At 45.2% G+C, this 13,078-nt stretch overlaps 1 protein-coding gene across 3 annotated transcripts in view; it reads right to left on the bottom strand.

Moving 5' to 3' along the window:
* DIP2B (disco interacting protein 2 homolog B) overlaps window positions 1-13,078 on the bottom strand; it is a 61,710-nt gene that overhangs the window by 19,566 nt on the left and 29,066 nt on the right. Inside the window, exons 3-13 of one of the 3 annotated variants that reach the window (XM_063179152.1) lie at window positions 11,760-11,903; window positions 11,407-11,532; window positions 8,758-8,970; window positions 6,368-6,511; window positions 5,556-5,675; window positions 4,762-4,959; window positions 4,462-4,553; window positions 4,034-4,144; window positions 2,716-2,839; window positions 2,111-2,220; window positions 947-1,049 (exon numbers count right to left, since the gene is read on the bottom strand). In XM_063179152.1, coding sequence (XP_063035222.1) covers window positions 947-1,049; window positions 2,111-2,220; window positions 2,716-2,839; window positions 4,034-4,144; window positions 4,462-4,553; window positions 4,762-4,959; window positions 5,556-5,675; window positions 6,368-6,511; window positions 8,758-8,970; window positions 11,407-11,532; window positions 11,760-11,903 — 1,485 coding nt within the window. The remainder of the gene's footprint in view (window positions 1-946; window positions 1,050-2,110; window positions 2,221-2,715; window positions 2,840-4,033; window positions 4,145-4,461; window positions 4,554-4,761; window positions 4,960-5,555; window positions 5,676-6,367; window positions 6,512-8,757; window positions 8,971-11,406; window positions 11,533-11,759; window positions 11,904-13,078) is intronic. The other 2 variants (XM_063179153.1, XM_063179154.1) reach the window with 2 other exon arrangements.

Below are 13,078 nucleotides of genomic sequence, written 5' to 3'. Positions count from 1 at the left end.
AAAGGTGAAGCTGTTAGTACAACGTGCCAGCACAGCTGTGCCCATCACTTACTCTGGAATCTGCACAAGGATGAACATCCCTGCCCTGCCAGAGCTGCTGCAGGGCCAGCCCAGGGCTCTGTGTGATTACACGTGTTACTGAGCACAGTAACAACTGCACGTCCATGCCTGAGCAGGAGCACGTCCAGAAAGTGCAAGGAAATCACATTTGGAAATCCAGCTGCCAGCTGGAAATCACATTCCAGCCTGAGATGTCCATCAGTGGGACAGGAAGGGTCTGGAGCTCGTTATGAACGAGCAGGGGAGCTCAGGAACATCACTCAAGCCCTGACTTTTAGCTCAAGTGATGGATTCTAAAGGCAAACTTTGCATTTTAAACCTCTGTGACCTACAGCTCTATAAATAGTTTCACTCATGGAGGCAGGGATTAGCTTGATTTACAAGGCAGACCAGAATAAACCACATCCTACAGCAAAACCCTCTGGAATACCAGCAGCACCTTCCACCCTCCATTTCTGGGTGCCCCAAAACACCTCACAGGACCAGAACAGCCCCAGCCCCAGAAAGTTTGGTATTTACACACTATCAGCAATGAAAGACATTTCTATGGGCCACCAGTGCAGTGAGAGGGGACTCCAGCTTGGTGGGAAATGCTCCATTTTTCATTCATTTGCTCCTCTTTTTGTGCATCAGAACACTCAGTAACTTCACAGAAATTATATAAATCCTCCTTTTTATTCTTCTTCATCATGGCAGTGAAAATGATGCCATTTTGGATGGAAAAACATCACAGTTAATTTTCACTTTTTGGGGGGAAGAATTAATCTGCGCTTTCAAATTTTATTTACTTTTGAAGTAAATACTGGTTACTCAGAGACAGCTGTTGAAGATATGAGAGGGAACCACTGAATTTTGTCAACCTTTGATGTTCTGTGGCCTCACTCACCTTCAGAGTAGTTGCAGGCCTGAGACAAGGCCTGGCAGTGAGCCAGCATGGCCACACGGGACACGGTGACACCCATGACACTGCCCTCCTTGCTGGTCTTGTACTGCGAGGAGAGAGGTTAAAGGGAGTTAAGGAAGAGAGAAATTAAGGAAGTTAAATCACAGAATCCACGAGAAAATAAAGTTTTCTCTCTGTGTGAAAGCTTAGACCCAAGGAGATGGTTATTGTGGTGGCACACGCGGAAAATCTCCATGGAGCTGGGAGAAAAAATGCATCTTTCAGCTTGAAATAAACTGAAAATAAACCTAAAGGAAATGAGGAAAAGAATTTAACAACCCATTCCATCCCTTTGTGTGTTTGTGTTTATTTCACTGTCACTGCTGCTCACGACATCTCTTCCTGCTCCTGTAACAAACTGAAAAATCAATCTGTGTTTCAGACTGGCTGAACCACCACTGAAACTGCTGCAATCCTGTGGGAAATGGATTTGTAAAGAATTTAAAAAATTTGATAGAAAGCTTACATAATTTTAGAGAATTAGAACTGTGAAAGATGCATTGTAGCAGGACCAGGAAGAAAAAAATAGAGGTGATTGGTGTTAGAAGTAACAGCAGCATTGTGTAGAAAACCTAGTAAGCTGAAAGGGTTATTGTAATTTATAAGGTATTGTAACCAGAAAATAAGTTAGCTTCTGATAGAATGGCATTGAGGTTTACATCTCTTGTGTCTCACTACTCATCAAGACTGATAATAGAATAAAATCTTTTAAAACACCTCTCAATTGTCCCAATAAAAGCTGAGAAAACCAACAAGTCACCTTCTGGCACAGGAACAAAAATCAGCATTTCTGCAAGAACAGAGAATCCCAGCTGCTGCTGGCTCAAGCACTGGCAGAAATGGGGTTATCAAGCACCACCTCAGAGCTCAGCTGTCTCCATCCCTCACTTTTTTGGAACAAAAACAATTCTCCAACTTATTCCAAGCAGTGCTCAAGGCCACAGAGGGATTCAAACCCAAAATGAGCTTCACAGCAGGGTGTCCCCAGTGAAAGGCCTGTTTCAGTGGGAAGTTGAAGGGAGTGAGGTGAAACCATTCTCCCTCTGGTGATGAGAACATTAAATTCAGCTCACACAAGGTACTTTCTATTCCCCATTCAGCACTTACCTCAATATATGCTGGCTCAGTTCCTGCTGCTGAGATGTTGGGCTGCCAGTCCTTGGGAGATTTGGAGAGATATTTTGAATCTGTCACAACCCATTTGAGTCTGGGCCAACCTGGAGCCAAAATTAAACGCTACATTAATATCAGTTTATTTATTGAGGGATTTATATTCTGCAAGAATACACTAAACCCCATCATTTGTCCAAGTTCAGTTACACAAGCTAAATTCCAAGCCAAGCCCAGCTACCAGCCAGAAGGTTCATCTCATTTCTCATCAGGGAGTTCAGTGGGCAACCAGGTACTTCCTCCCCTCAGGGGAGATCCCTGCAGCATTCCTAAATAAAGCTTGTGAATAAAACTGCCTTGGAACCTGCCAAATGCCACTGAAGGGACCTGAGCACAACCCTGGTTGGGGGGTGGCTCATTGTGACCCCCAGAAGAGCAGAGCAGCTGTGTCAGACCTCACAAATACAAATCCTACACATTTTGCTGATGGGATCAGGAGCTGCCCCTTTACTCCCCAAGTGCCTTCAGAGTACTGACAGCTCCTTTCAGATGGTTCAGCTGCAGCAAAAGCACAATCAAAAGCCAATCTGTAACCAACTCACCTTTAAACTGCACAATTTCTCCATTCTGGGTTTTGGGGAGCCCTTTCAGACACACTTCAGTGGTGAGGGCCAGAGCAATGCCACAGCTCCCCAGCAGGAAACCAATCTGCTGCCCACCAGCATCCTGAGGGAAGAGGGCAAAAGTCACTCCTGCTCAAGGATGACAAAAGTCAGCTTTCCCTTATCAAAATCCAAGGTTTGATATTGCTTTGGGGAATGGGGGAAGGAATAGCAAGGAAAAGAAGAAAACAACCAATTTCCACACAGGATCACAGAATCACAACTGGAGCAATTTGGGCTACTGGGAGGCGTCCCTGCCCTTGGCAAAGGATGGAACTGGATGGTCCCTAAGGTCCCTTCCAACTCAAACCATGCTGTGACTCCATGAAACATGGCCCTGGCAAGATTAAAATGCACTGGATGAGAAATGCAGGGGAAACAGGAGCTCCTGCCCAGCACCCAGGCATGGAGCTCACCCCATCTCCTGGCATTAAAGGAAACCCAGATGCTGCAAAGAGGAATTGAGAGGCAAAAAAAGCAAAACATGTAATTACACTGGGATAACGAGACCTCTCCATCCCCTGGAGCCAATTTCTGTTGCACAATGATAAAATGAGGAGGCTCACTCAGAAACTGATTGGGCAAATACTGGAGAAGTTTTAATTTTGCATTTGGTTGCTATAGCAGTCTGCCACAGTGCAGAGAATGAAATCAAAGCTCTGTGAGTCCCTGAGTGTTCCCTGAGCTCATTGCCACCTGTCAGACCAGCTCCCAGCTCAACTGCCACCTCTCCTGCCATAATGTTTGCCATGACCCCATTGTTTTTGTAACTCTTATGAAATCCCATAGTTTCACACAGCTCTTGACACAGCAATAATATGGCAACAGTGCAAAAATTCTGGTAAGGGTAAAAAAAACACTTTGCTGGGCAAATAATTTACAAAAAGTGGCTCAATGTCTTCAGGAGCACTGAGCACCTCCATGTCCAGCAAAATCAGAACCTGGCAGAGCTCAGCAAGGCTGGACTGAGCCCTCTCCCATCAACCAGGGGGAGATCCACACTCTAATCTGTTCTGTATAAATTACTTGCAGTAAGGAAGTGAAGACTGCATCATTTAGGAGAACTGACCATCTCCAGCTGCTCAGCACAGCTCTGATCAATATGTTTTTCCATTTTTAAATGCCAAGCCAAGCTCCCAAAAGTCCTTGCTGGTACAGAGCTGCTCAGGCAGCAGCTGCAGGCTGTGAAATGCTGTCAGAGGCTCTGGCCTGACTTGGTTTCCATCCCAATCACTGCTCCAAGTTCCATCAACGTTACCTTTCTGGTAAGAGGTACCTCTATAGGCACTGGGATCACTTCAGCCAGGAGACAGCCATAAAATGCCACCATGAACATCACGGGGTCGTTGTTGGGATACACCAGGGCTACCTGCAAGCCACAAGTTAACATTTCAAAATCCACATCTAGAGTGACTGAAGCTAGGAAAATTTGGTGTTGTTTCACACTCTTCCTCACACAGAATGTGTGAAATGTGCCTGTGAGGAGCTCAGTGCCCAGGCATGTGAAGGTTCACATAGAGCCAAGACACAAGAAGCTGCTCACAGAGGGGCCAGGACCCCTGAAAAATCACACCAGTTTCTGCCCCAAACAGCCTTGTCCTGGGGTCAGAGTCTCACTATGGTGTCAGTGGAAAGTTCCAGCCCCCAAAGCCCTGGTTTTACTCCAGAGAGTCCCAAAGTCCTTACCCTGTCTCCAGGTTTTAACACAGGTTCGTTTTTGGTCCCCAGTTTATTAAGCAGGGTGTAGGCCAGCTTGAGACTTCTGCTCCACAGTTTGCCTGCAAGGCAGAGAACAGAGACTTGCAGAGCTCTGCATCAAGCAGACAAGAGAACAGCTCCCACCTTGGCTTTTTTTATTACCCACACTTCCACTGCTCTGTCCACAACCCTGGCAAAGACCAGGAAGGTTTTCACAAGCCCTGTGAGCCCTGTGCTCTCCCCACCGCCGCTCTCTGGCAGCAGCTGAGCAGGGGAGGCTCAACTCACCATATGTGAGGGTATAAACTGGTTTTCCTGTCACATCCAGGGCTGTCAGGCAGGGACACTTGGCCTGAGTGGTTCCCCAGCGCTGCAGAGCTGCTTCCAAGGCAGGAGGCCAATTACAGACCACTCCCAGGGGCTCCCCCTTCACCGGGGTCATCTGGCGGCCTTCGGGCTTGGGCTGGTTGGGGTCAGGCTGGGGAACTGAGAAAATTCAATGTTATTTCCAGAATCTGTTGGTATTTCTCATATAATCCAAGTAAAATAATATTCCCCGTCCTTGCCCATTTGTCACCTGACAGCTCAGCTTGAAATAAGCTGAAAATAAACCTAAAGGAATGAGGAAAAGCATTTAAAAACCCATTCCATCCCTTTTTCTGGGAAGTCTTGCACAGAACAAGAGATCATGAACTGAGGCTTCTCACAGGATGTTGTTCAAAGGTGTTCAACACATCAGTAAGGAAAGGAACACAGAACTGCAGAAAAGAAAACCTTACAAAATAATGCTGGAATAAAATCACCAGTGAGGACAATCTCCTTTGGGAAATTAATTAAAGTAGTAAATGAAAGGGGTTTAAAATCTATTTAAATAATTTTTTAAGAAGTTTAGTGTTGAGGAGGTCCCCCTAAGCTCAGCAGAACAGTGAATAACTTCAAATACTGGTTTTGTGTCAGACTTCTCATGGAGGCTGCTGCAAACAGTGAATCTGAGCCAACCTTGAGAACAACACAAAAAGAGCTCAGCTCCCAGAGTACCCAGTTGTAACAAATGTGCATAAAATCACTATTTGTGCTATTACCTTCCACAATTTCTTCAAAATCATCCACAAAGAACTCTTTCAGGGGGGGTCTTTTAGGTCTTTTCAAGGTGTTCAGCAACTGCTGAATTTTTGTGGAGACTCTGCTGCTCACAGGAACACCTGGAGGGAAAGACCAGAGCAATGAGTGCCATGTCCAGTCCTTCCCACTCTCAGCTCCAGGGGTTTGGGGCTCCACCACCTCCCTGGGCACTTCCCAAGCCTGACCACCCCATCCATGAGGAAATCCCTCCAGAATGCCAACACCACAACTGCAGCACAGTAACACCGTAATGCCAACACGAAAAACCGTTCTGATTTTGTGAAGAGCTTAAATGAGATAACAACTCAGGAATGACTGAGGGAGCTGGGGGTGTTTAGCCTGGAGAAAAGGAAACTCAGGGGTGGCCTCATCACTCTGTACAACTCCCCGAAAGGTGGCTTTGCTCAGGTGGGGTTGGGCTCTTTCTCCAGGCAGCACTGACACAACCACAGCACACAACCTCAAGCTGCACCAAGAGAAATACAGGTTGGATATTAGGGAAAAGTTTTTACAGAGAAATGATAAAGTTCTGGAATGGCTGCCCAGGGAGGTGGTGGAGTCACCATCCCTGGGGGTGTTTAACAAAGCCTGGATGTGGCACTGGGGGCCAGGGTTTAGCTGAGATGTTGGGGCTGGGCTGCACTCGATGATTTGAAGGTCTCTTCTGTCAGAGTGATTCTGTGAGATCACCCAGGGCTGGGAGAACAACTGATGTGATCTGAGGCCTCTCTGGACCCTGCTGGCACCCCTGGGTGCCCCAAGGGCTCCGTACCATCTGCAGTGTCCATGAGACTGGAGCGGTTGGATCCCTTGTGCATCCCCTTCACAATCCCAGAGGGAGGGAGGTCGATGGCTGCTGGCCGTGGTGAGGGCGTGGAGGTAGTTGCTGTGACATCTGGAGGGACTGAGAAACTTTCTAGAAAAAGAAGAAAGCTGCTAAATACACCTTTTATTAACACAGTGTCAGTCACCTGTTCCCAATAATCCTAAGGATTGAATAGTTGGATGTATGGGAACCTCATTAAAGCTAAACACACTGATTCCTAAAGGTTCAGCAGCTCTAGGAGAGGCACAGCATCTGCTCTGGAAACCAAAAACCACAAGATTTTATCCATTTCAGGAAAGTGCTTCAGCAAAACAGAATTCCTGTTCTTGGTTTCTAACCTTGAAGCTCAATCTCTTGACATTCAGTACTGTAAAAAAAAAAAATAATAATTTTTTAAGAGTTTGTGATTCACATGAGCTCTGAAACATCCAAAGTCCAGAACAAATCCCTCCCTCACCTATGCACTGATCTCTCTTGCTAGAATTCTACTATTTAGCTTTTTTTGTGAGTGAGGGCTTTTGAAAACAAAACATGTGGGAATTTGACCAAAGCAGATCAGCAAAAATTGTGTTGGGTTTCAATCCCTTCCAGCTGGGTGCTTACAGAGCTTGTCCAGCAGCCACAGAGTAAATCCAATGAATGGTGTGAGCTGGGTCTTACTTCTGCTCCAAGTTGCAAGACACTGTCCTGCCTCTCAGCCAAGGCTGCAAGTGCACCCTGCAGGAATTCTCCTGTGAACTGTCTCTTAAATAAGGGATTTTGCAAATGTGGGGTTTCTTTACACAACCCAGCAGGTTCAGTCATCTGATAGGGCAAGAATATTCTATTCTGGCTTAACAGCACCAGCAGCTGTTGCTTACAAAGGAAAAACCAACAATCTGAAACTATGGGTTGGGTTTTACAGATAGTCTGAAGTCAAATCCCAAATAATTCCCACTCACAGGGTTTTGTGATTGATTCTGTGTCGATTTCCCTTTTTCTAAGGAGAAAAAATAACTCATTTCTGCATCCCTTAGGAGACACAGTGGCAAGGGATATTTCTCATGCACTGAATTTCTAAAACCACTGGAAAGGACGTGGATTTGTACAATCCAAACATCTGCAGGACTTTTTATTGCTCTCAAGAGAGAGATGTACAGAATTGTGTGTGTGAGAGCTCTATTCATTTAAACCAGGTGTTAACAAGGGATGAATGTGGCAAACAGAACCTGACAAAGATTCAAAGCTTCTATTTTGCATGAGACACTAATTAGATTAGACAGTAGATATTCTGGAGGTAAAAAGCTGTGTTACCTTAATTCATTGCAAAAGGTAATGTGGCCTTCTGCATGCTCCAATTAAAAACAGCCTCTCTGCTTCAAAGACATTAATTATATTGACTACATTTTATGGGCAATCTCCTCAGTTTTCCATTTCAGGAAACAATTTGCATCCCAGCAAATAAACAAACAAAAATAACAGCAATAAAAAGATAAATAAGTGAAAGATAAAATCACCAGCACTTCTAAGCACTGCTTGCCCCAACCCAGTTAAGCAGAAGCAGAGAGCACATGAAATACAGACAATGTCCTACGGTGCAGGAATTTCCTCACCAGCAGCTAAAAAGGACAAACATACACAGAGCAAAAACAAACTTGGCCATTTCATACAGAAGCATCAGCAGCAAGGAGCACCTCAGAGCCTCAGAAAACTGAGCCCGGGGTATCCAGATCTGTAGATTTTGCTCCATCTCCTCAGTACCTGGATGCTCTGGTTATTCCTCAGACAGCCACGAAGAGCTGGGCTAAAGCTTTACTCCTCTGACCCTGTTTTTTAATGGCAGGCTCATTTGTTCACACACAGAGCTGGATTTGGTTCTTTTTCTTTCCTGATCTAACACAAACAATAAACCATGGGGGCTCAGAGCAAAATGAAGATGTCAAACACAGCATTTCCCCACTCCACAGGCACAGACACCCCTGAGGGATTCGCCAGGACACAGATGAAAATGCCACTTGCACTGGGCAGCTCTGTACCCACGGGAGCTCCCGAGAGCTGGAGACATAAAGCAACACAGGACACAGAGTTGTGCCTCCTGCTCTGTCCACACTGTCCCTGGAGTCTTCCCTGCTTCCAGAAGCTCCTGCTCCCCACTCTCCCTTTTACAACCACCTCAATCCTCTGAAATTCTTCAGGAAAACAACAACATGAAGGTGCAACTCCAACCAATCCTAGCAAGTTCCATCAACACCAGCTAAACTCTTGCTCTGAATTTCCCTTCTGCAAGGGACAACTCCACCTTTATCAACACAGTCTGCACAATCGAAGCGATTGTTCTGTTGGTAGCCAGCTCCTACCTATTCGAGTATTGGCAAATACATCAGCTAGTGACCCACTGGTCCCTTTGCCTTCTCCATGGGAAAGTGTAGAGGATGCTGATGAGGATGTGGATGACCCCTGAACAGATCGGTTGATCCAAGACTCAGCATTCTGTAAGCTCTGGTGCAATGCAGCAGAGAGAGCAGCTTGGCGCCTGAGCGAGCCCTCGTCCTCGGAGGCGGAAGACGTGTCTGTGTGGAAGCAGAAAGAAAATCTAGCTGCTTAGGGAAAAGCACATGGCACTGAACATGCTCTTTCCAATCACATATCAACAGCACAGGCTTTCACAGGAAGATCTGTTTTCCACATTGGCCAAACCAGAGGTTAAAGCAGCAGAATTGTTGGTGGGAACACACTCACCCCTGTTTGATTCACCTCCTCAGACAACATCCTTCCCCTGGGGTCTCCAAGCCTAGAACTTAACTCTCATTGCTTTTCTGTTCACATTCCATAGTAACAGATGCTGTTTTGCCTAACTCTGGTCATTCTGAACTGGAAAGTGAAGGGTCAGGGTCGCTGTCAAACTGCAAAGTGCCAGGAACAAAGAAAACGCAGGAAACAACTGTGCCAAGGCCACAGCAGAAAATGCTTTTGTCTGGGCTCTAAATGGGGCCCTTTCAATTGCAGAAAACAAACAAAAAGCCCAACCCCAAAACAAAACAGAAATCTACAGCAAGGAACTGCTTCCTGTGTGTCCCAGAGCACAGATAGCTCTGCTGCCCCAAAACTGTGAACTAATTATTTAATTACCATGAAGCAAGCACTCAGTTCTTGAGATGTTGAGTTGTACAGTGCTAAACACAAACACGCAGGTGGCTTTGGCCTAAAATTCAGGTGCACTCAAAGTGATTTTCTGCCTGCACTGGAGTGGTAAATCAAAGTACTAAATCATGTTCTATCACTTGTCAGAGTGGAACAGAGTGAGGAGCTGAGGCAAAGGCTGACTCCAGCCATGCTTGAGTGCTGACCTCAACTGGTGTGACTCCCCCAGCACAGGATGTGCTGCAGTCCTGGACAAGTGAGCACAGAGCTGAGACCCAAGCAGACACCAGGAACATGCATCAGCCCCCCGAGAAAGGAAGGGAAAAAGGAAATGTGATAAAACAGGAAATCAGGAGGAGGAGGAGGAGGAGTGACGTGGCCCAGCAGAGCAGTTTCAGAGCTATGAATTCACCAGGAGATGTGGATTCATAACATTTTGGATGACTTTGTCAATCCAAATGGCTGCGATGCTTCTGCACAATGAGACACAACATAGAAATCACTGCCAAAAACCACACGGACTCGTTTGTCACCAGTGCATCCAGCTGCTGGAAAACAGAGGGTTATTGATCTCTGCTGCACATGCATCGTGACAGACCCTGTGTCACCAGGGATTCTGCTGCAGCCAGCACATGGCAGGGCTGAGACAAGTCCTGCAAGTCAGGAATCCCACCAGACCCCTCTGAGGGCCGTGCCCAGAAACGAACATCACTGCAAACCTTCCTCTTGTGTGCTGAGCATTGAGCATTCGTGAAATCAAGATGTGAATTATCCATCAGAATCAAGACGTGAATTATCCTCTGGCCACTTTGAACCACAGAACCATGGAACACCCCGAGCTGGACCCACAAGGACCATCCAAGATCCAAGGCTGGACCCACAAGGACCATCCAAGGACACCCAGGACATCCCCAGGATCCCACCACATGGTTCTTCAAGAACTCCTGGAAGAGAGGTCACTTCCCAGGCTGAGAGAGGACTGACAGACTCCCTGAAGAGCTGCAACACTGGGAGGGAGCACTGCAGCCCCTGGGTTTGGAAGGTGCATCCCTGGACAGCCCAGCACAGCCTTGGTGTAATAGAATTCGAGGGCTTTTTTATGCAGAAAAGCTGAATTTTTAATGCTACAGCCTATTTTTATATAGTTTTTAAAGTTATTTGGTTTAATTGGCCAGTAACTTTTTTGCTACTCAATTTATTGGTTGGTGTGTATGTGTGTATGTGTTAAGGCTTTTTCTTTCCACAGATGTTTGCATATTTTCTTTAAGGATTCTTACGGGTAGAATTTCCTTCTTTATAGGTGCAAACTGGTCTTTTTAACAAGAATAGATTGTTATGTGCATTGATTTTTATCAGTTTTTTACATGGGAACTTAACAGCCTTGCTGTTACTTAAGTGAGGTAGTAGGCTTAAGTTACGATTTTATAAATATATTATAATTATATAGAAATGTAATTATAATGTTTATAATTATTTTATAAATACTTTATTTATAATAAAATAATTAGTAAATAACAAGATAAAAATTAATAAATATATATTTTAAATAGAAATAAAATTTAAATTTTATTTAAAATATACATTTAAATAAAAATATAGGCATTTTAAATGTGTAAAAATGAACAAATATTTCTAAATAAATAAAAAATAAATATTTTAAAATAAATAAAATAAATAATTTAAAATAAGTTAAAATAAATTGATAATTTGAAATAAATTAAAATAAAGAAATATTTTAAAATAAATAAAAATAAATAAAAAATTTAAAATAAATTAAAATAAATAAATAATTTAAAATAAATTAAAATAAATATATATTTAATTCTTTTAAAGAAGGTTTTTAGCTATATGGCACCGAGCCTCACCTGGGGGCGTGCAGGCGTCTGCTGGGGACTGGACGAAGGTGGAGCGGCGCTTGGTGGGCATGGGCAGGGCCATCTTCTGCTCCTTGTGCTTGGCCAGCGCCGCCTGGACGGCCTCCGTGTGGATGTCTGCGAGAGGGAAGTGCCTCAGCACCAGCACAGCACCGAGGGGATGCCTCAGCACTGCAGTTTTTTTAGTTTTCAAACCCTGCGCTGGGTCAGTGCACAGCTCTGAGCTCCATGGACAGTGCAGTTAACTGGCTTCACGTTTTAGTGAGGTAAAACATCCCCTCTGGTCACAAGAAATATGAACAAAAGTGAAGTTCCACCCAGGGAACTCCTGTCCCTGCCCTTACCAGATCGGTAACGTTCATCTCTGGCTCCCCCTGAGCGAGCTCGGTGGAATTTGGATGAGGATGAGGAGGATGATGCTGAGGCTGGAGCTGCAGATGGAACGGGCATCTGAGGTTTGGATTCCTTCTGTACTGCTGGATCAACCCCTGGAAAACAGGCAGAGGGAAAGAAAAGGAGATTTTTTGGACCACACTCTTCCCTTCTCCCATGACAGGGCTGTGGATGTCACAAAGCTGGTTTGTCACTCAGTGTCCCAGTGAGTAGCTCGTTATTGACTAGAAAAAAAACAATAATAAACCAGCAGAAAGAACCTTTGATGTTCCCACTAACCACAAACCCAAGGAGATCTCCAGTTGTCTGGTTCTGGCTTTCAGCATGTCCAGTGCGTGGCTTTTCATCCAGGAAAAGTTTGTTTATCCCGTTAAAACAGGAAGGAAAATAGATAATCTGATAAGCAGTATAATTTTACATAATTCAGAAAGAGCAAATTGGAATTGTTGCTACTGGAGGTTCAATTCTAAAATGAATCTGTGTGTCAGAGGGAAGTTTTGAAAACTACAACCCAGAGGTCACCCAGCTGTAATTTCCTCCAGGCTGTCACCTGGAGTCATGCAAAACCAAGAACAACTGTGTCATCTGTATGTGCTGCTTTGGAATTCTCACAAACTACCAAAGGACCAGAGAAATGGAGAGGAAACCACAAATCCTGAGCTTCCAATCCAGTCACACCACTTTTGAGGTGTGTGGGGTTGGGTAAACAACTTCAGGTGAATGCTTGGAGCTCAGGGACTGACAATAACAGCAAATCACCCTGAGCTAGCTGCAGGAATCTCCACAGGATTGCACAATTCTTCAGGCTGGAAAAGTTTCAAGACCATTGAGTCCAACTGTGCCCCATCCCCACCCTGTCACCAGCTCAGAGCTCTGAGTGCCACCTGCAGCCCTTCCTTGGACACCTCCAGGGATGGGCACTCCAAACCTGCCTTGGCAGCTCCAATTCGTGATCTTCCTTTCCATGGGGAAATTCCTGCTGATGTCCTACCCAAACCCCCTGACCCATCCTCCTGTGTGAGTGAAAATTCCCCCCTGAGCCTCCTTTTCTCCAGGCTGAGCCCCCCCAGCTCCCTCAGGAATTCCCCAGCCCCTTCCCCATCTCTGTGCCCATATCCCAGCCCCTCAGTATCCCTCTTGTAGAAAGACTTTTTTTAAAATTCCTCATTTTGATAACCAGTTTAACATCTCTGTAGCATTTATTGCCTTCACCAAACCCAGCCCAGTTTTATTTTGATCCAAAACCAACACGACTTCACAGACCAAACAG

Source organism: Melospiza melodia, chromosome 31 (genome assembly GCF_035770615.1).
Source record: "Melospiza melodia melodia isolate bMelMel2 chromosome 31, bMelMel2.pri, whole genome shotgun sequence".
Taxonomy (NCBI): Eukaryota; Metazoa; Chordata; class Aves; order Passeriformes; family Passerellidae; genus Melospiza; species Melospiza melodia.
Note: the sequence above shows the minus strand (reverse complement) of the source record. Positions and strands in the feature narration are given on the sequence as shown.